Below are 21,378 nucleotides of genomic sequence, written 5' to 3'. Positions count from 1 at the left end.
CATGTCTCTCAGTCTTTGATCTTTGTTTTTCAGTATGTATACTGTATACATATTGTTAACGTACACTTATTACTATTCATGCAAGTTAAAACATCTTTCAGCACGTCTCAAAGTCTTTGATCTTTGTTTATCAGTATGTATACTGTATACGTATTGTTAACATACTTATTATTTTTTATGCAAGTTAAAACCATCTTTCAGTGTGTCTCAAAGTCTTTGATCTTTGTCAGTATGTATACTGTATACATATTGTTAGCATACACTTATTACTATTCATGCAAGTTAAAAACATCTTTCAGCGTGTCTCAAAGTCTTTGATCTTTGTCAGTATGTATACTGTATACATATTGTTAGCATACACTTATTACTATTCATGCAAGTTAAAAACATCTTTCACTGTGTCTCAAAGTCTTTGATCTTTGTCAGTATGTATACTGTATACATATTGTTAATGTACACTTATTACTATTCATGCAAGTTAAAAACATCTTTCAGCTTGTCTCAAAGTCTTTGATCTTTGTTTATCAGTATGTATACTGTATACGTATTGTTAACGTACACTTACTACTATTCATGCAAGTTAAAAACATCTTTCAGCGTGTCTCAAAGTCTTTGATCTTTGTTTATCAGTATGTATACTGTATACATATTGTTAGCATACACTTATTACTATTCATGCAAGTTAAAAACATCTTTCAGCGTGTCTCAAAGTCTTTGATCTTTGTCAGTATGTATACTGTATACATATTGTTAGCATACACTTATTACTATTCATGCAAGTTAAAAACATCTTTCAGTGTGTCTCAAAGTCTTTGATCTTTGTCAGTATGTATACTGTATACATATTGTTAGCATACACTTATTACTATTCATGCAAGTTAAAAACATCTTTCAGCGTGTCTCAAAGTCTTTGATCTTTGTTTATCAGTATGTATACTGTATACATATTGTTAGCATACACTTATTAATATTCATGCAAGTTAAAAACATCTTTCACTGTGTCTCAAAGTCTTTGATCTTTGTTTATCAGTATGTATACTGTATATGTATTGTTAACATACTTATTATTTTTTATGCAAGTTAAAAACATCTTTCAGTGTGTCTCGTAGTCTTTGATCTTTGTCAGTATGTATACTGTATACATATTGTTAGCATACACTTATTACTATTCATGCAAGTTAAAAACATCTTTCAGAGTGTCACAAAGTCTTTGATCTTTGTTTATCAGTATGTATACTGTATACATATTGTTAGCATACACTTATTACTATTCATGCAAGTTAAAAACATCTTTCACTGTGCCTCAAAGTCTTTGATCTTTGTTTATAAGTATGTATACTGTATACATATTGTTAGCATACATTTATTACTATTTATGCAAGTTAGAAACATCTTTCAGTGTGTCTCCTAGTCTTTGATCTTTGTTTCATCATGCATGATAATAGAATTACAAGTTTTCGTTTCTACCATGTAGTTTGTCCGTTTTATGATTTTTTTTTCTTTTTCAATCCACCAACTTGTACGGTTCTTAACTGGGAAGCATTTCAGTGATCGAAGGGATATCTACTTTAGTCTGTTGCTTCCTTTTGTAGAAAAGAAATCTATCATCACATGAACCTGCTGTAGTTTTTGCATTAGTTTACAGAAAATAAATCTTTCTATGCACTTTATCCTTGATATCTGGTTACAACAGCATACCACATCTTGATGGCATCTCTTGCTTATAATCTTGATATCTGGTGAGTTAAGCAGTACCATCATTGTTGTGATGACCGAGACAATTTGTGAAAGTTTTCACACCCAAAAATGAATCCTAATGAAGCACATGGCAACAAAGCCTACAAGATTGCATCCTGGGTCATCCTTCAGCAAGGCATATGCATTTTCCCAGCATGCTTTTCTGGTACTTTTTATTGTCTTCTCTTCATCATGTTTATTGTCGCTCTCCATCTTAATATATGATATTTCAATGGCAGCTGCATACCTTGCAAAACTTCTACATTGTGTTTGGAACTTTACCTGTAGTGTGCACCGTTAAGCCAGTATTGTGTTGAGATGCCATAACATACATCCATCCATCCATCCATACATACATACATACATACATATTCATACATACATACATATTCATACATAAATGTATACTACATACACACACACACATACATGCATACATACGTGCATACGTGCATGCAAACATACTTACACACAGACACATTCATACATAAATATATACTACTTATACATACATACATGCATACACACAGACACATTCATACATAAAAATATACTCCATACATACATACATACATACATACATACATACATACATACATACATACATGCATACATATGCACATACATATGCATACATACATACACATACATAAATACATCCATACATACATACATACATACATACATATGCACATACATATACATACATACATACTACATATATACATCCATACATACATACATACATACATACCATCACTGCACAGTGCATTTAATGTTTATCAACAACAGAATGAATAGTTAAACATGTTTATTATTCTAGCTTATTCATTGGGTTGGCTAATGTTGCCTTTTCTGAGTGACCGATCCTAATAATGTACCCTACGTACATTTTTTATCATGCCTATTGAAATCCTTGTTTGGGGCCAGTACATCAGGGTAGTCCCATGTGCAGGAAGTTGTTTTTGGCAACTATCACCCTAATTTACTTAATGTGTTTCATAACACCAGTCTATATTGGCTGCGGGATGGGTATTGTACCTTGTCACGTGTAGGATGTTGGTAGGTATTCAATTAATTCAATTAAACAGATCAGTTACCCTTGAAAGGGAATGATTATTAGAAACATCTGACTAAAGACCACTTTGATAACTGCTATGCCTGCAATTAGCGGAAAGTTTCACTGCTCCAGCAGATCAGTACATGCTCAGGTGTTAGTAGTCTGTCAGCTAAATCACCAACTTAGGGCAAGCAGATAAGTAAATGCTCAGGTGTTAGTGGTCTGTCAGCTAAATCACCAACTTAGGGCAAGTAGATACGTTAATGCTCAGGTGTTAGTAGTCTGTCAGCTAAATCACCAACTTAGGGCAAGTAGATAAGTAAATGCTCAGGCGTTAGTAGTCTGTCAGCTAAATCACCAACTTAGGGCAAGCAGATAAGTAAATGCTCAGGTGTTAGTAGTCTGTCAGCTAAATCACCAACTTAGGGCAAGCAGATAAGTAAATGCTCAGGTGTTAGTAGTCTGTCAGCTAAATCACCAACTTAGGGCAAGCAGATAAGTAAATGCTCAGGCGTTAGTAGTCTGTCAGCTAAATCACCAACTTAGGGCAAGCAGATAAGTAAATGCTCAGGTGTTAGTAGTCTGTCAGCTAAATCACCAACTTAGGGCAAGCAGATAAGTAAATGCTCAGGTGTTAGTAGTCTGTCAGCTAAATCACCAACTTAGGGCAAGTAGACACGTTAATGCTTAGGTGTTAGTAGTCTGTCAGCAAAATCATCAACTTAGGGCAAGTAGATACGTTAATGCTCAGGTATTAGTAGTCTGTCAGCAAAATAACCAACTTAGGGCAAGCAGCAGATTAATCTCAAGACGGGAATGTCTTGTGCTGTGTAACGATATTGTCGTAACTATATTAATGTGTAGGTATAATATTTTATTATCTTTAACAATATGGTCCAACCTATCTGTATTTTCAGGTGTAATATGGTCCTACCTACCTGAATATGCAGGTATCATTATTTATCATATTTAACAATATGGTCCTACCTATCTGAATGTGTGGGTATCATTATTTTTCATGTTTAAAGACATGGTCCTAGCTATATGAATGTGTGGGTATCATTATCGATCATATTTAAAGATATGGTCCTAGCTGCCTAGATGTGTTTGTATATGATGTTACCATGTTGAACTCCGTATATGCATACTAAATATAGATGCTTCAGGGTATAATTAGGGATGCAGATGTTCACAGGAGTTTTTCAGTTTCAGGCTCTTTTCGTCATAACAAATTTATGTTTTTAAAACTAAGAATTTTTTAAACCCTTGCTTAAAGACTCTCAGAGTAACTTGTACATTTGAAAACTTGGTTCTACTTCCTTTAAACGTGTATTACTAATTTGTTTTCTTGTTTTCTAATCTTGTGCGGTAATATAACCGGACTGCTTGAATGCAGTTATTTAACCAGACTGCTTGAATCCAGTAATAAAACCAGACTGCATGAATACAACAATATAACCAGACTGCTTTTGAATGCAGTAATATAACCAGACTGCATGAATGCAGCAGTATAACCTGACTGCTTCAATGCAGTAATATAACCAGACTGCTTGAATGCAACAATATAACCAGACTGCATGAAATTTTAGCTAATCTGGCATAAGCAGTGCTCAAATGTAACTCTGTACTACTTGTATTTTTCAGGTAAAATTTTAACTTGCAAAAATCCTATTGCTACTGGTATTTTTTAAAAGCCAGTTACTTCTATTCATGTATACTGTATGACATGGTGTGTGTATCAAAGAAGGAACCACTGGACATTTCTGTCAGTTTCAGATGTAGTTTTTATTATCATTTTTAATTTCAAAAGGACTGAAGAACTGAATTGTTTTTTTTATGCTTGTTTGTAACTATAGTAAGATTTTTAATAGACACAAAACGTATTATGTATTTCCAGTGCCCAAAATGAAGTATTTGATTCCATCTTCAAAAATATGGAATGAAAATCATGAAATAGTCTCCTAAGATTAGTGTTATATTCCTAGGAAGGAACTTCTTTAGAATGTCTATAAAATTAGTATGTTATATTCCTAGGAAGGAACTTCTTTAGAATGTCTATAAAATTAGTATGTTATATTCCTTGGAAAGAACTTCTTTAGATTGTCTATAAAATTAGTATGTTATATTCCTTGGAAAGAACTTCTTTAGAATGTCAATAAAATTAGTATGTTATATTCCTAGGAAGGAACTTCTTTAGAATGTCTATAAAATTAGTGTTATATTCCATGGAAAGAACTTCTTTAGAATGTCTATAAAATTAGTATGTTATATTCCTAGGAAGGAACTTCTTTAGAATGTCTATAAAATTAGTATGTTATATTCCTTGGATAGAACTTCTTTAGAAAGTCTCCTAAGAGTTGTGTGTTATATTCTGTGGAAAAGTACTTGACAAAGTCTCCTAAAATGAGTGTGCTATTTTTCTTGGAAAGGACTTATTTAAAAAGTCTATACCTAAATAAAATATATAGACATCACAGTTACCATTAGTCATAAATGGAACTTTAACATTCACTGGGTGTGCATCAAGGCAAGTCATGTTTCAGCCCAGTTAAGACCTAACTTGTGTATCATCATGCCCACAAAATCAGAAACTTTCCAAGGTTTACTTTGACCTATGCTAGAATATGCCTGCCTGTATAGTATTACAGGATGACCCATTCCCAAGCATTACAGGATAACCCATTCCCAAGCATTACTGGATGACCCATTCCCAAGCTTCACAGGATGACTTATTCCCAGTCATTACAGGATAACCCATTCCCAAGCATTAAAGGATGAACTTGAACAAATTCAAAGGCTGTCAGCAATGTATTTTACAACTGATATGACTACACACCAGGAAATGTGACCTCCATATGAACAAGTTTGTCTTGGAAGCCTTTAAACCAAGGTGCATTTTACCAGGTTTAGAAAATGCTGAAAAATACACTATCAATTTGGCCAGAATAAGTCTTATTGAATATACATGTACCTACATTAGAGTCACCCTCTGCTTGAATGGATAGTTATAATTTTGCTCTGTTATTTTCATCCCAAGAACCATCAAAGATTGGAATTTTGTACCCAGAAATGTTAATCACAACTGCTAAAACTTCATAAAATGATACTGATAAATTTTCAAAAATTAATACAGTATATTTTTCAGATTTTTTGTGTGTTTGGTGCATTAATGGCACTTTGATATAGAACCAAACTAATCACACGTGTTCAGGTTATCTCCAGTCAGTCAGCATACACAAAAATACTGGCAAGTCATCAGATTTAACTTAAATGAATTTTTTTCTCCATATTTGTGAATAAAATGCTTGGGCATGACAAAGTGTATAAAGAATGATGCTGATTTGTTATCAAATTTAGCTGCCATTACTAAAATTGGAAAGAAACTTTCAACAAGTTCTTTTTGTTAATGGAAAACAGAAGTTGACAAGCATTTCACAGAGAACATCCTGATACAATTCCTTTCAAAGTCTGCAGATATTGCCTCTCTTCCATGCAGAATGAGAGAGAACATTTAAAGGTACCATGTTAACTCAGATTTTTTGGCCATCTGCCCCGTTTTGGGCTTTGTTGTTGTTGTGGGCCTAATACCATTTTTTTCAGCACTTGATAGGCTATACATAGTGGCCAGTATACATGTATTTAGTGCAGCAAGTACAAGAGAAACCAAGGGAGAACCACTGACACATGGGACTCTACTGGCAAGCTTTCTCACATACCTGTGTTGGCCAAGTAGAGACTTGAACCACATGGACAGTATTTTGATACATACCCAGTAAGGACCACTGTATACTGATACACTGTAAAGAACAGTATTATTTGGATACATACCCAATAAGAACCACTGTATATTGATACACTGTAAAGAACAGTATTATTTGGATACATACCCAATAAGGACCACTGTATATTGATACACTGTAAAGAACAGTATTATTTGAATACATATTCTATAAGGACCACTGTGTAGTAACACTTTATTGATCAGTATTATTTGGATACATATTCTGTAAGGACCACTGTGTAGTAACACTTTATTCATCCATATTATTTGGATGCATATTCTATAAGGACCACTGTGTAGTAACACTTTATTCATCCGTATTATTTGGATACATATTCTGTAAGGACCACTGTGTAGTAACACTTTATTCATCAGTATTATTTGGATACATATTCTATAAGGACCACTGTGTAGTAACACTTTATTCATCCGTATTATTTGGATACATATTCTGTAAGGACCACCTTATATTGATACACTGTAAACAACAGTATTATTATGATATACACTCTGCTAGAACCATATTATATCATTATACACAGTACACATCAATATTATTTTGAAAATACCTTGTATCGTGATACATTGGACATATCAGTATTATTTGGATAGTATCCTTTCAGGACCTAAATATTGTCGCAATTTGTATTCACAATAATGCTCACAAGTTGCATGACATACACAGGATGTGCTTTCATTAGAAATGTCAGGTAACAACATGATTTAAATATTTCATCTGTGAGCAGGAAATGTCCCAGCCACTAATTTAAATTGTATCCTTTATATCATATGGCACACTCGGGCAGGCAACAAATTGCGCTATGTTTTTGATACTGTAAGTGATATGACAAAATAAATATTATCAGACAAAATCTCATTTCCCGTCTGCAAGGTCTTGGCTTCCAGTTGTTACTGAATCTTTTTCATATCAAAATCCACAGTTGCAAGTGTTTGAATTGTTTGTAAGAGACATATTTATGTGGTAAGTAAACACAAATCACACTTTGAAATTTTTAAGTCGGAGTACAATTTGTTTTGACAGATATGCTCTTGAAGACCTTAAAGAAAGAGAAAGAAAAATGACAGTAGTATATTTTATTGCCTATCAATAGCCTTGCAATGAGCATGTTCACAATAGGAAACAGTTAGGCCAAACAAAAAAATGTGTGTTTTTGATTGGCCCAACCATTCCTGTTTGTTATTGCTGACTCGAGCACTTTTTTCCACAATGGTAAAAAGATCACAAAAATCATGTTATATATAATGCTTAAAAAAGATCTGTCTTCCCTGATTTTTAAACCAGTGCAATGAGAAATACACGTAAGTTTTGTCATGGCCTTGCATGGAATTTGCTTTCTATCCCCTTCTAAAGAGTGTGCTGACAATGGTGAACAAGTAAGTAGTACATGGAATTACCTATCTGTTAACTGAAAGAGTGTGTGATTGATCAATCTTTACCTTTCCAATGAGTGTATTGACAAATCTGTACCTGTCTATAAGTTGTGTTGACAATAATAAACAAGTAGCATATGTAAATGGCCTATCTACTCACTTAGAAAGTGTTGACAAATCTATTTTCTTCTGGTGAGTGTATTGACAAATCTGTACCTTTTGAAAAGGTGTGTTGACAATAACAAACAAGTAGCATATGTAATTGCCTAAAACGTGTTGACTAATCTCTACCCTTCCAATGAGTGTATTGACTAATCTGTGCCCTTCCACTGAGTGTATTGACAATTCTATGCCTTCATGTAATTGCCTATGTATTCACTTACAAAAAATCTTGACAAATCTATTCCCCTCCAATCAGTGTGTTGTATTGACAAATCTGTACCTTTCCAATGAGCGTATTGACAAATCTGTACCTTTTCCAAGGGTTTGTTGGCAATAACAAGCAAGTAGTACATGTAATTGCCTATCTATACCCTTTCAAAGAGCATTGACAATAGCAAACACAGCTCAACATTCTGAAGTGAAATGTATGTAAAAAAAACGTATGTAACTATATTTATGGTCAATTGCTGGTTACTGGTATTCATTAAATTTGAAAATAAAACATACTTGTTTGACATTATCGGGAGCTCTGAACTTTACAGTTCATGTAAAATGGCCATGCTTAGTATCATAGTGACAGTTGCCCTAAGTTGTAGGTCAGTGATGTGAAACTGATGTTTGCATTTTGTACTAAATGTTAAGGAAATATGATACAGTCTGATGTTTAACATATTGGTATAAGCATATGATGACTTCAAACTTTACATGAAAAATGTGTGGTAAGATCAAGAGGGGTGGGATAAAACTACATGCATGTTTCAAGGATTAGAACTGCTCCTGATGAATGTCCAAAAACAGTCTTGAATTTCCAGACCTATCCTATATACATCCATAAAATATCACATTCCATTTATTTAGGCATTAGGGAAGAATTAATTGATTTTGAGCAAGCACCTGATTAACCATGTTGGGATTGGCTGACATCATGGCCAAGTCATGCGTACATGACAGTGGCTTTTATTTGGTGGTTAAAAAAAGCAATTTTTGATAGTTACAACAACTATTGCTTAAGAATTAATTTTGATTATTTGCAATTACTTATAAGGTTAAGTAAATAATTTATTTTTAATTCAGGTAATTATTTTTTTCAGAAAATAGCATTGCTTCATGCATGTGTGCATTATACTAGTTGATTGAGCAAGCAGTTGTGGTTAAGTGTTGCCCAGGATTGAACACAATGTACATTGTTTCCTAAGATTGTATACCATGGCATTGAAAACAAATACACATACATATTTTTGGCTTTATTGTTGTTTGTTCAGGATATAATGTAGATTTGCAATTATCAACATTTTAAGAGCCTATGTCTTTCAGAATTAACTAGTTAATAAGGTGCAGTAATGTAATATGGTCTTGTCATATTTGTAATGAACTTTGACAAATAGAAAGTTGCAACATCTTTATTCATTTAAAGAAATACAAACTAAGATTAATTTGTCTGACCGAACAATTTAATATACTGCTACATTATGTAAAGTTACACACAACAACAATCACACTAATGTAAACTGAATGGCCACTAAAGGGACCTGTTTTTCCTTAACATTTAACATTTGTGATCAAATGCAAAAAGCTATGAAATTTTATGTTAAGATTGGTACTGTTATATATATTGAGTGTGTGTGTGTATATGTATATGTATATGTATATATATATATATATATATATATATATATATATATATATATATACACACTTTTCAGTGTGAACATGGACATTGCTTTTTTGTTGGAAGAATTAAGAGTTGTATGTGCCTTTATTGTGTGTGCAACTATGCATTATGTATGTAAATATACATATAATAGAGGAAGGACTACAGGGAAGATTAGTTCCATGCAACTAATTTATTTGTCACCTTCATTAAATAAAGTTATTATTATTATTATTATTATTATTATTACTATTGTTATTGTTGTTATTATTATTATTATTATTATTGTTGTTGTTGTTGTTATTGTTTAATGTAGCAAAAGGGTGGTAATTTGTACCATACCAGTGTCTATATACAGTTGAGTGAGCTTAGAGCCTCTTTGGCCTCTTGTTACTCCTTCAGATCACATTAAACAAGTTCTTTTTATTGAATTACTATCTATGGAGTTATTATATACACCGATAGCTAAAACAAAATATGCAGGGGCCAAGGACATGCATTATTAAACAAGAGTACAAAGAATTTTGAAGCCCTGGTTATCCCAAAGTTCTCTGGTTATCCCACATTTTGCATGGCTCAGTACAGCTTGTCGGATCTGTTGCCTGTTTTATCTCACGAAGATGTTATTATCATGAGCTGGTGCACTGTTGGAAGTTTTATTTTGAGGGGGGTATCAGAATCCTCCTTCATTCTGCAAAAGACTCATTAGAGTGTTAGTGCACAAATAAAAGATAATTGTTTTAACTTGGCGTGGCTTAGATACATTGTCTGCAATAAATAACAACTGTACCATAAATTCTTCTTTATAGTCTGCATTCAGCTAGAACCAACAGCCTGATCTGCTGTCACATAATGTCCCAGCATATCAAGGTCAATGTTGTTTGTTGTGCTGATTATTCTTAACAAAACTGTGTAGACCCAGGTGTGCCAGAACATTATGCAGTGGCTGAGGAAATTTGTGTGGCACGTGTAGCTATCTGGTTGTATATTCCACATTCGTTATAAAAGATAGTCTGGGATGATGGTTTTTCTTTGCCTTTTGACCAAAACAAATGTTTAAATGCACTTTAACTGTAAACTATAGGCTGACCACACAAGCAAATTTCACTTCAAAAATGTGGATTCTTAGTAGTCTTTGCAGACTTGCAGAAAAGGCAAGTTTGTGGTTTTCTTAAGAAAGGTAGGCATTCATTTTTCAAATTATATTTTGCTGTTTGTCTGTGGACACTATTTTTAGGGATCAAATGATTCAAAGATATTTCATTGCATTGATAATTGTACAGTTATGATACAGACATAAATACTAAAAGCTGGAGAATCAATTAAAAACAATATACACTTTAAGTTCTTTTTGATGATCACTTGTTTGGAATAAGTATTGTCTGTTTGTCTCTCTGTTCTGTATACTGTTTTTTACATGTATCAGTGCCATGGCTTCTGTATCACAATGCACATGTATCAGTACCATGGATTGTGTATCACAATGCACATGTATCGGTACCATGGCTTGTGTATCACAATGCACGTGTATCGGTACCATGGCTTGTGTATCACAATGCACGTGTATCAGTTACTGTAAAACCATGGCTTGTGTATCACAGCGCATGTGTATCAGTGCCATGGCTTGTGTATCACAATGCATGTGTATCAGTGCCATGGCTTGTGTATCACAATATACGTGTATCAGTGCCATGGCTTGTGTATCACAATGCACATGTATCAGTGCTATGGCTTGTGTATCACAGTGCACATGTATCAGTGCCATGACTTGTGTATCACAGTGCACATGTATCAGTACCATGGCTAGTGTATCATAGTGCATTTTTATCAGTACCATGACTTGTGTATCACAGTGCACATGTATCAGTACCATGGCTTGTGTATCACAATGCACATGTATCAGTGCCATGGCTTGTGTATCACATGCACAAACTATCAGCACCATGGCTTGTGTTTTACAATGCACATGTATCAGTACCATGGCTTGTGTATCACAGTGCACATTTATCAGTACCATGGCTTATGTGTATCACAGTGCACATTTATCAGTACCATGTATAATTTCCTGTGATCTCTAGCTTGGTAGTATTTGTATTTATATCAAACCATCGATCATTATTACCTTCAGTGACTTAAGTATATTCAACATGAAAAAAGTGAGTCATTATTTAATTGTTTACTTTTTGTTCACTGATAGCTCTGTAAACACATGAATTAATCTTTACCAGTGAGAAGCTTGCTGTATTACCCAAGTCATAAAATTATGCATCTTCAAAACATGTAGAGTTGTCTAATAGTCTGGACAAAGAGTACAAGATAGCAGATGATATCAACACGTATTTTTGTGTGCCCTTATATATATTTTGCCCAGATTTACATTTTTGACCTTTAATGTGAGAAAGGTGCACAGCTGCAGCCTAGAGAAAAGACTGCAATTTTGCAATTTAAATCACGTACTCTTAATGTATCAGGTGTTTGCATGATATGGTATTAAGAGTTGAAAGGAGGAAACCCAAATGCAGGTTAGCAAGGCAAAGTAAGGGAATACTGGTGAAATTAGCATACTATGTTCTGACATATTTCTGACTCAGATGGTAGCCTGTAGAGAAAGAATCCTTAGACTTCCCCTCTCCATATGGCATGATTCATTGATAATTTATTCAGCCTTCTCAATAACACCTTACAGCAGGCAGAATTTCCGTATTCTTCTCCATTAGAGCCATCTACATGTAATCTCTGTAACGTTTTGTTTTGTTTTGTGGACGTTACTTTGCCTTGTACTTAGAAGTTTTGGGGACTATTTCGTAAGATAATGTGAAGGACAAGTCGTCATAGTTACAACTGTTTGCTTAGTTTTAGTTATGTTTTGAAACATTATAGAACAGGTCATAGAGTCTGTAGCCTAGAACCAGAATGTAACCCCAAGCTCTAGGTAAAGACTTGTCAGACCCTGAATGTTACATTTAATTAGCACCTGCTTGCTAGGGTAGTGAAAAACCAGCATTCTGCTTGCCCATGTGCATAAGGTACAAGATTTTGTAGGGGTGCTGCTGATGCTTTTGATTGGCAGATTGTACCTTCTTACCAGGTGTCTGCTTTATTCAGTTCTTGTTATCTAGGAGATGATCGCCTTCTGTGTTATTGCCCGGATCAAGTAAATATTAATGTAAAGGTTGAAACTTATAGGCGGAATAAATAGAGATCTGAGCAGATATATAAAACAGCATGACACAAGCCCCTGTACATGAAATAAAACAACAGTTTAATCAATTACATAAACAACTGTGACAATACATTACAACAGAATGATACACTTCATTTTTAAATAAATCGTTAACCGAATTTCAAACACAAATATAGTTATATAAATAGTCAATCTGTTTTAAATGATAGATTTTGTTCATCATATAATCGACTGAACAATCGAAGTTATTGCCTTGTACATCTTTGTAACCTGCTTATTCCAGTCTCCACCTTCACTGTGGTTGTTCCTCTAGGTTCTTTCGCTTTTTCCCTTCTCCATCCTCCTTACTGTCTTGCCTCTTTCAGCCCCCAAACTTTGTGTGGGTAGGTGGATACATAAGTACGTAGATACGTAGACACTTGGATAAGTAGGTACATGGATACATCAGTGGATCTATTTCCCATTTCAAAATAAACAGAGAAGCACCCTAAATCTTCTGTCAGATATCCTACTGGGAATAAATCATAGCTTCCCTCTCATTATGTTAGATATTGTCCTATCGGAATTCAAACAGATACCAAATACTATCTGGTCAAGCTTAGATGGCAGACCATAAACAAATAATGTTCTGTAGATGGGAACAATTGATTACCATCCCTAATCAAAGAATATAAGAATAGACAGCAATATCATGTTTTTTGTTTCTTACAAAGAAAATTTCTTCCCACCAAAATGAATCATAGTACTGAGTTGTATTTGTTCCAGTGATTTTTTTTACTGAAAATAAAATATTCTGTTGAAAAGAATATTTATAACAAGAAGGGATTGTTTACTGTGGCACAATATGATTTATGTTTCCTTTTTTTGCAGGCCAGCAATGCAAAATGTGATTTTATTGACGAAATACGGCTCATGCTGAACATGACAAAGAATACAAAGATTGGCTACCGATGGGATGTAATGAAACCGGGCTACGGATGGATAGAAACTTTACAGTGTATGGCTATAAGATAGTTCAGACATTGCTGTCATGGTTGTCCTAAATACAGAGAAATAACGTTCTGTGTTCACCAGTATGTGTTCTGTTGTTGCAATTGAAAAAGGATATAATATCCTGGAGTGGATTGGTCTTGATAGGTATTCCTATCAGGTCGGATTTTTTATGTTCACCCCAGGGTAATCAGCGTAATAAACCTTTCAAGCACAGCATTGTGTTCACAAATTGAAGGCCAGCATATGTCAGTCCAGTTTTAGGTTTGTTGTGACAGGAAGACATTACTGATTGCTTGGTTTGCTAAATATTTCATATAGTTTTTAATGGCTCTCAGTGGCAATAGCTTCATTGAGGCTACCTAAAGCAAATGGTACCTAAAGCAAAGGCTACCTAAAGCAAATAGTACCTAAAGCAGGAGCTTCTGTATGGCCATGATAAAAATGTTATCTGCATTTAGATAATGCAAAATTAAATGTACATAAATGGCTAATGATCTTTCTTCTGTAAATATTTAGTTTCTTCTTCAAAGATTTGCTTTTTTTGAAACTATGGGAGAGTCCAACCTTAAAGTAAGAAGATATATATGTCCTGCAAATGTTTGTACTGTCATGACTGCAGAGACATTCCGAGCAAGTCTATTTAGCCAGTATTGACATCCCTTCTTTGCTTGTGATGTTTTTTTTTATGCCTCCTATACATTATGCTACTCTTTACATGTATGAGAACTTGTATATGTATGGCACCATTTCCCTTGAATGTATCAGTACTGTAAGCCAATCAGCTTGTGTAAGTATGGCACCATTTCCCTTGAAGGTATCACTACTCAAAGCCAATCAACTTGTGTATATATGGCACCATTTCCCTTAAAGGTATCACTACTCAAGGCCAATCAACTTGTGTATATATGGCACCATTTCCCTTGAAGGTATCACTACTCAAAGCCAGTGAACTTGTTTATATCTGGCACCATTTCCCTTGAAAGTATCACTACTCAAAGCCAGTCAACTTGTGTATATCTGGCACCATTTCCCTTGAAGGTATCACTACTCAAAGCCAGTCAACTTGTGTATATCTGGCACCATTTCCCTTGAAGGTATCACTGCTGTAAGTCAATCAACTTGTATATATCTGGCACCATTTCCCTTGAAGGTATCACTACTGTAAGCCAATCAGCTTGTGTATATCTGGCACCATTCCCTTGAAGGTATCACAACTCAAAGCCAGTCAACTTGTGTATATCTGGCACCATTTTCCTTGAAGGTATCACTACTCAAAGCCAATCAACTTGTGTATATCTGGCACCATTTCCCTTGAAGGTATCACAACTCAAAGCCAATCAACTTGTGTATATCTGGCACCATTTCCCTTGAAGGTGTCACAACTCAAAGCCAATCAACTTGTGTATATCTGGCACCATTTCCCTTGAAGGTATCACAACTCAAAGCAAATCAACTTGTATATATCTGGCACCATTTCCCTTGAAGGTATCACAACTCAAAGCCAATCAACTTGTGTATATCTGGCACCATTTCCCTTGAAGGTATCACAACTCAAAGCCAATCAACTTGTGTATATCTGGCACCATTCCCTTGAAGGTATCACAACTCAAAGCCAATCAACTTGTATATATCTGGCACCATTTCCCTTGAAGGTATCACAACTCAAAGCCAATCAACTTGTATATATCTGGCACCATTTCCCTTGAAGGTATCACAACTCAAAGCCAGTCAACTTGTGTATATCTGGCACCATTTCCCTTGAAGGTATCACAACTCAAAGCCAGTCAACTTGTGTATATCTGGCACCATTTCCCTTGAAGGTATCACAACTCAAAGCCAATCAACTTGTATATATCTGGCACCATTTCTCTTGAAGGTATCACAACTCAAAGCCAATCAACTTGTGTATATCTGGCACCATTTCCCTTGAAGGTATCACTACTGTAAGCCAATCAACTTGTGTATATCTGGCACCATTTCCCTTGAAGATATCACTACTCAAAGCCAATCAACTTGTATTTTTCTCGCACCATTTCCCTTGAAGGTATCACTACTCAAAGCCAGTCAACTTGTATATATCTGGCACCATTTCCCTTGAAGGTATCACTATAAGCCAATCACCTGTTATTACATCATATTGTAGTTCTGAAGAAGATCATTATTCCTTAATCTTTTTTGCAAATTTTCAGACCAGTGAAGAATTGAGATTCTATTCAATAGAAAGCAGCATCAAACCTGAAAGAGAAAATAATTTTTTTTTATTGAATTCAGCCTTTTTGGCTTTTGTGTAGGATGACTGCAGAAAAGTGTGTTAGCTTCCTCCAGAAAATTACATGAAGTACGCTGCATTCATTTCATTCAGACACACCTATTTTGCAAAATGCTACATAAGCAATATTTTATTTGTAACCCAGTCATAAATTTGCCTTATATTATCATATGACAGCTGTATGTTACCAGTTTCAGTTTTGGACAACTTGAGCTGTACACCATATATAGTTACAGACTATGTGAATGGCCTGCACTCGGGGGGAAAGGAAGAAACCTGTTGATTGTGGGATAGTAATTTCAAAATTCATAGGCACACTTACAGGAAAAACAAAAATGGTCATTGCATAATAACTTCATTTCTCCACCATGTACAGCAGCCAAACATTGCAGATGGCTTCCACATGGATTGGTGTGAGGCTTAAGATTTGGGGTTAAAGTCAAGGTCATTGCAACTGAAAGAAGAAATTTTTTAATATGCAATATGTTGAGCTCTGCATGATCTACAGATCTACAGTTATCCAACTTTATGGGGGGCCCCGAGTGGCCGAGTGGTCTAAAGTGCTCACCATTCCAGATCACTGCCATCTCACCTCTGTCTGCGTGGGTTCGAGTCCAAGGCTCGGCTAGCGTGGGTATGTGGGAAAGCCTGCCAGTAGCTTCTTGTGGGTTGGTGGTTCTTCCCTGGGTTTTCCAGGGTTCTTCCTCCACCAGTTATACTGGCCACCATGTATAGTCTATCTTGTGCTGAAAAATGGCGTTAAAACCCTAGAACAACAACAACAACAACAACAACAACCAACTTTATGGATGGATTTGCACTTGGGCTAAGGAAAATTCCTGTTGATTTTGAGGCTTATCATTCAAAACATCAGCATGACTGCAAGATGAAAAACAGTTTTTGCACAACTTCTGGAGTTTGCCATCATCTTTATAGATGGCTTACATTGATGATGAGGAAGAACCCTTTCATTGTCAGAAACTGAAAAGACAAGGTCACCTGCATTTAAGGGGTCACAAAGAAGCCTCTTGATTTTGAAATCAAAGGTCAAGTAACTATAACTGGCAGAATTTCACACAGTAACATCAGTTTTACATCACAAACCTGGACCAAACATTGGGATGACATGCAGTAAGGAAGAAACCTGTAGATTTTGGGCTCAGAAGATTAAAGATCAAGGTCACTGAGACCTAACAAAAATGGTTTTGGCCCAGATGTATCAGTTATCTAAAGTGATGTAACTTGGGACAGGCATATAATGTGCTGTTCTTGGTTCTCTTGTTTTTGTCCAGGGGAGTGCCTATTAATAGTAAGATGGTGTTTTTGCTTCTGAACTTACAGCTAATGGAAACTGATTTCATTAAAATTTGAGAAAAATAAAGAAAATATATAGTGTAGTGATACCTTGTAGAATCTGTTCTATTTGACTGTACATTACTGTTACCATGTACACTGTACATTACTGTTACCATGTACACTGTACTTAAGTTACACACTATGTTGAATACTCTCTTTGTTGACAAATGAACAAGAGTTATTGCTTCCAACTCAAATTGTGGTTTTTTTTCTTCTTCTGAGAATCAAGGTAAATAATGTAACATCAGCAGATTCTGTGATTGAATTGTTGGTTGGGGTTTTGATAATTTTTTGCAGTCCTTTCATCATAGTTTAGGAAAAGGGATTTTTGGTGACATAATCGCCACAACTGGTTGTTTGGAAGTTTTATAACATGTCACACTATAAGGCCATGTGAGCTTAAGGTTTGGCCCCATGTCTGTCATGTGAGCTTAAGGTTTGGCCCCATGTCTGTCATGTGAGCTTAAGGTTTGGCCCCATGTCTGTCATGTGTTGTCCTTCTGCTTGTCTTCATACTGGAGACTTATTTCTGAGTTGATTTCAGTCAGACTTAGAAAGGGGTTTATGTCTTCAAAATTTTGGTTGAGAATGATAATGAGCAAGATTCATGAATTAAAATGAGGTGATTTTCTGACGTTTTAGCACTCAGCAGGCCATAATTGTGATAACATTTGAGTTGAATATTTGCTTATATCGTTTAAAATTATGGGCAAGTTTGATAATGGGAAAGAAACACGTGTGCATTTGAGTTTGTCACACTCTCATTGCCATATTTCTTGAGTGGAAGACATTGTTTTCACTGTAAAGGACATATTTCTGATCATATTTTTTTAATAAAACTTGAAGTATACTCTTATATCCTGAGGCTGTTGGATAAGATTGAGGAGAGAATCCATGTGTTCCAATAATGTGATTGCATAGATCTCGAGTCTGTATTTTTTTATCAAGTTTCTATAAAACTTGGTAATTATGCTTTATATCATAAAGATCCTGGATGACTTCGATCATGAACAAGAGATTGAATATGTTACTTATGCCTTCATCTTTAGAAAGAGACAGTGTCATTTTATAGTAACTTAGGTAAAATCAACCCAATATTACCATGAAACTAAACATATGCATATATTTCATGGTCGAGTTGGTACTGAATGAAAATGGTGCCAACCTGACATCCAAAATATAGTTGCCGTGGCAGCCATCTTGACAATCTTGTTATTGCAACTGAGCAGAAAGCTATTTTGACATGGGGTTTTCACCAGATACTTCGTATGATGCCCAGCTTGTCTTAAATAAACTGGTGCTGATATGACATACAGTATAGCCACCACACAATGGTCTTGAAAATTTTGTTATTGCTACTTTTCCTGATTGGATGGTAGTAACAACATGGGATTTTCACTCATGCAACTCACCCTGAACAGAAAGTCATATTGACTTGGGGTTTTCACCAAAAGACTTCTTATGATGTCCAGCTGGTCCTGAATGAAAATTCTGCAAGTTGAATATCCAATATGTTTGCCACAAACAACAGTCTTGAAAATAATGTTGTCATTGCATCTGAAATGATTATCTTTTTTTTCACCAAAAGATTTGTAATGATATCTACGTTTTGTCCTTAATGAAAATGCTGACCACCACAGCAGGTGATTTAAAAATCATTTTATTCAGAAGAATATAAGAGATGGATTCAACAACGAGCTGTTAAAAGGTGGAAATGGACTTGCCTTAAATTTCTGTTAATTCTTTTCACCCAGTAGAGCGCCAGTCCCTTCAAATGAGTCGTGTAATTTAGGTTTCTGTTGTTTGTAGTTGGACTCGCCCTCCAGGTGAGTGGATGTTATAGTGTTCGATTTCTTCTTTCGAGATGGATCACCTGCATCTGGAGAATTGCACACCCAGTTTCAAAACAGACTTGCCGTGGGCAGTGGGCAACTGTAATTTTGAAGGCCTTCGTGTCATCCTTTTTTTCTTTCAAAATTAAATCATGATCGACACCCAGTTTACCAATATTTATGTTTTGGCCATCCTATCGCACAACGATAAATGCATTTCTTTAAAAGTGGATCATCTATTTTCCCAATAAGATGTGAGTATGACAATGGGGCGATTGTGTAATTATCACTAACCATATATAACTTTCATTCACTGGCATGTGTATTAGTTTTACTGCAAAGAAGGGGTTGCGGTGGACTGTGACCCTACCTTTCCACCCCATAAATCATCTCATCTGAATCAACCACTGTTCTGTATTTGAGTGTTCCTTACGTTGAACAATTATACGTTACTAGCAAGGAGTATTGCAATACCGTACTTAAGCATTTCATTTTGTGCCAGTCACATTTTTTGTATTGCTTCACCCCTGTTTTGATCTTAGTCAATTGCATTTTAATTTTGGGGTATTTGTTTTTATAAGAACTCATTTTTCACTATGTTTGGTATTTCACCTGTTATTTTCGATACATTGTTACTGCTGGAAGAAAAAAAAATTTGCATCTGTGATATAAGAAGAATGTACATAGATATGTTTGTAAATATTACTTACATAAATTCCTGTCTAATTTTCATTTGCAGTATGATTTGTTTTATTAAATAAAGTCCTGTTCAAGCATTATTCATTGGAAAATATGTATACTTGCTACATTTCCTCTCAAACTGTATTCTTGTAAAGATGTGAATAAACAAAATGAAATTGTTTATGGATGTTGAAGAGCTTGTAATTTCCATTCATCTGCATTAAAAATTGCAATCTCTCTATTTCTCTCTTAAGATGCCTTATTTTACAGCTACTAAACTTGCACTGCAAGTGTAAGTAGATTCGTAAAATTTGTGATGAGCTTGATATTAGTACTTAATTTATTCCAATTAATTTTAGTCTGTAGCTGATGAAAACCTAATCATAATGTGATTTCGCATCATTGTATAGTCCGTTTTATGTTGAGGGGCGTAATTATAATGCGGTTTACTTTGATGGCTTTCATGAATGGCGCTATAGGGACAGAGCCCTGTGTTACACTAAAACATCGATTACCTAGTCTCATTGGGAGGCATGCATTTTGTCCCGATAATTGGTTGCGCGGATTTTTGTTGTTGTTGTTGTAGGGTTTAACGCCATTTTTCAGCACAAGATAGGCTGTACACGGCGGCCAATATAACTGGTGGAGGAAGAACCCCTGGATAACCTCGGGAAGAACCACCGACCCACGAGAAACTACTGGCAAGCTTTCTCACGTACCAACGTTAGCCGAGCCTGAGACTCGAACCCACGCAGAAGCGGTGAGATGGCAATGATCCGGAACGGTGAGCGCTTTAGACCACTCGGCCACTCGGGGCCACGGTTGCGCGGATAACTGATACCCTATGTACTCCCATATGTGTAATCGAACTGCAAGCTGAACTTTGATCTGCTTTTGCATAGTACTCTGGCAGATCTGGGTGTGCATAGTCTATTCGGACTGGTCAGTAGAACAGACAACATAGACGCTGAGCTGCCTGTCCATTATGCGGTGGCAGATCTGGGTCTGTGTCTTTTGCAGTTGGACCCAACTTATAATCGAATATATATGGAACCGATTAAAATTAACTATACAGAAAACATTATGCCCGTCTATATGGTGGAAACATTTTGAGAAATGGTGTAATGGATGTTTACTCTTCATTTGTCCTGTCCGTCTGCCCAGTCAGAGAAGCTTGTTGGCAAGAACACGCAAAGTCCATTTCAAGGTAGACAATTGAAATTTGGCAAGTTTGTGTACATATGTAGATAACCTACTAAATTTTTATGGGCAGTTATAAT

General features: G+C 35.4%; 1 protein-coding gene across 6 annotated transcripts in view; it reads left to right on the top strand.

Moving 5' to 3' along the window:
* Positions 1-21,378, top strand: part of LOC149783539 (uncharacterized) — a 106,470-nt gene that overhangs the window by 79,969 nt on the left and 5,123 nt on the right. For 2 of the 6 annotated variants that reach the window (XM_089931798.1, XM_089931799.1), the window contains exon 4: positions 13,838-20,279. The exons of 1 other annotated variant lie outside the window; for it this stretch is intronic. In XM_089931798.1, coding sequence (XP_089787924.1) covers positions 13,838-13,981 — 144 coding nt within the window. In that variant the 3' untranslated portion in view covers positions 13,982-20,279. Of the gene's footprint in view, positions 1-13,837; positions 20,280-21,378 lie in introns of those variants that run through there. 3 more of the 6 variants (XR_016413620.1, XR_016413622.1, XR_016413621.1) reach the window with 3 other exon arrangements.

The sequence above is a fragment of the Sinohyriopsis cumingii genome, chromosome 14, assembly GCF_028554795.1.
Source record: "Sinohyriopsis cumingii isolate HCF-2022 chromosome 14, ASM2855479v2, whole genome shotgun sequence".
Classification (NCBI taxonomy): domain Eukaryota; kingdom Metazoa; phylum Mollusca; class Bivalvia; order Unionida; family Unionidae; genus Sinohyriopsis; species Sinohyriopsis cumingii.
This window is presented reverse-complemented; position numbering and strand designations above follow the sequence as displayed.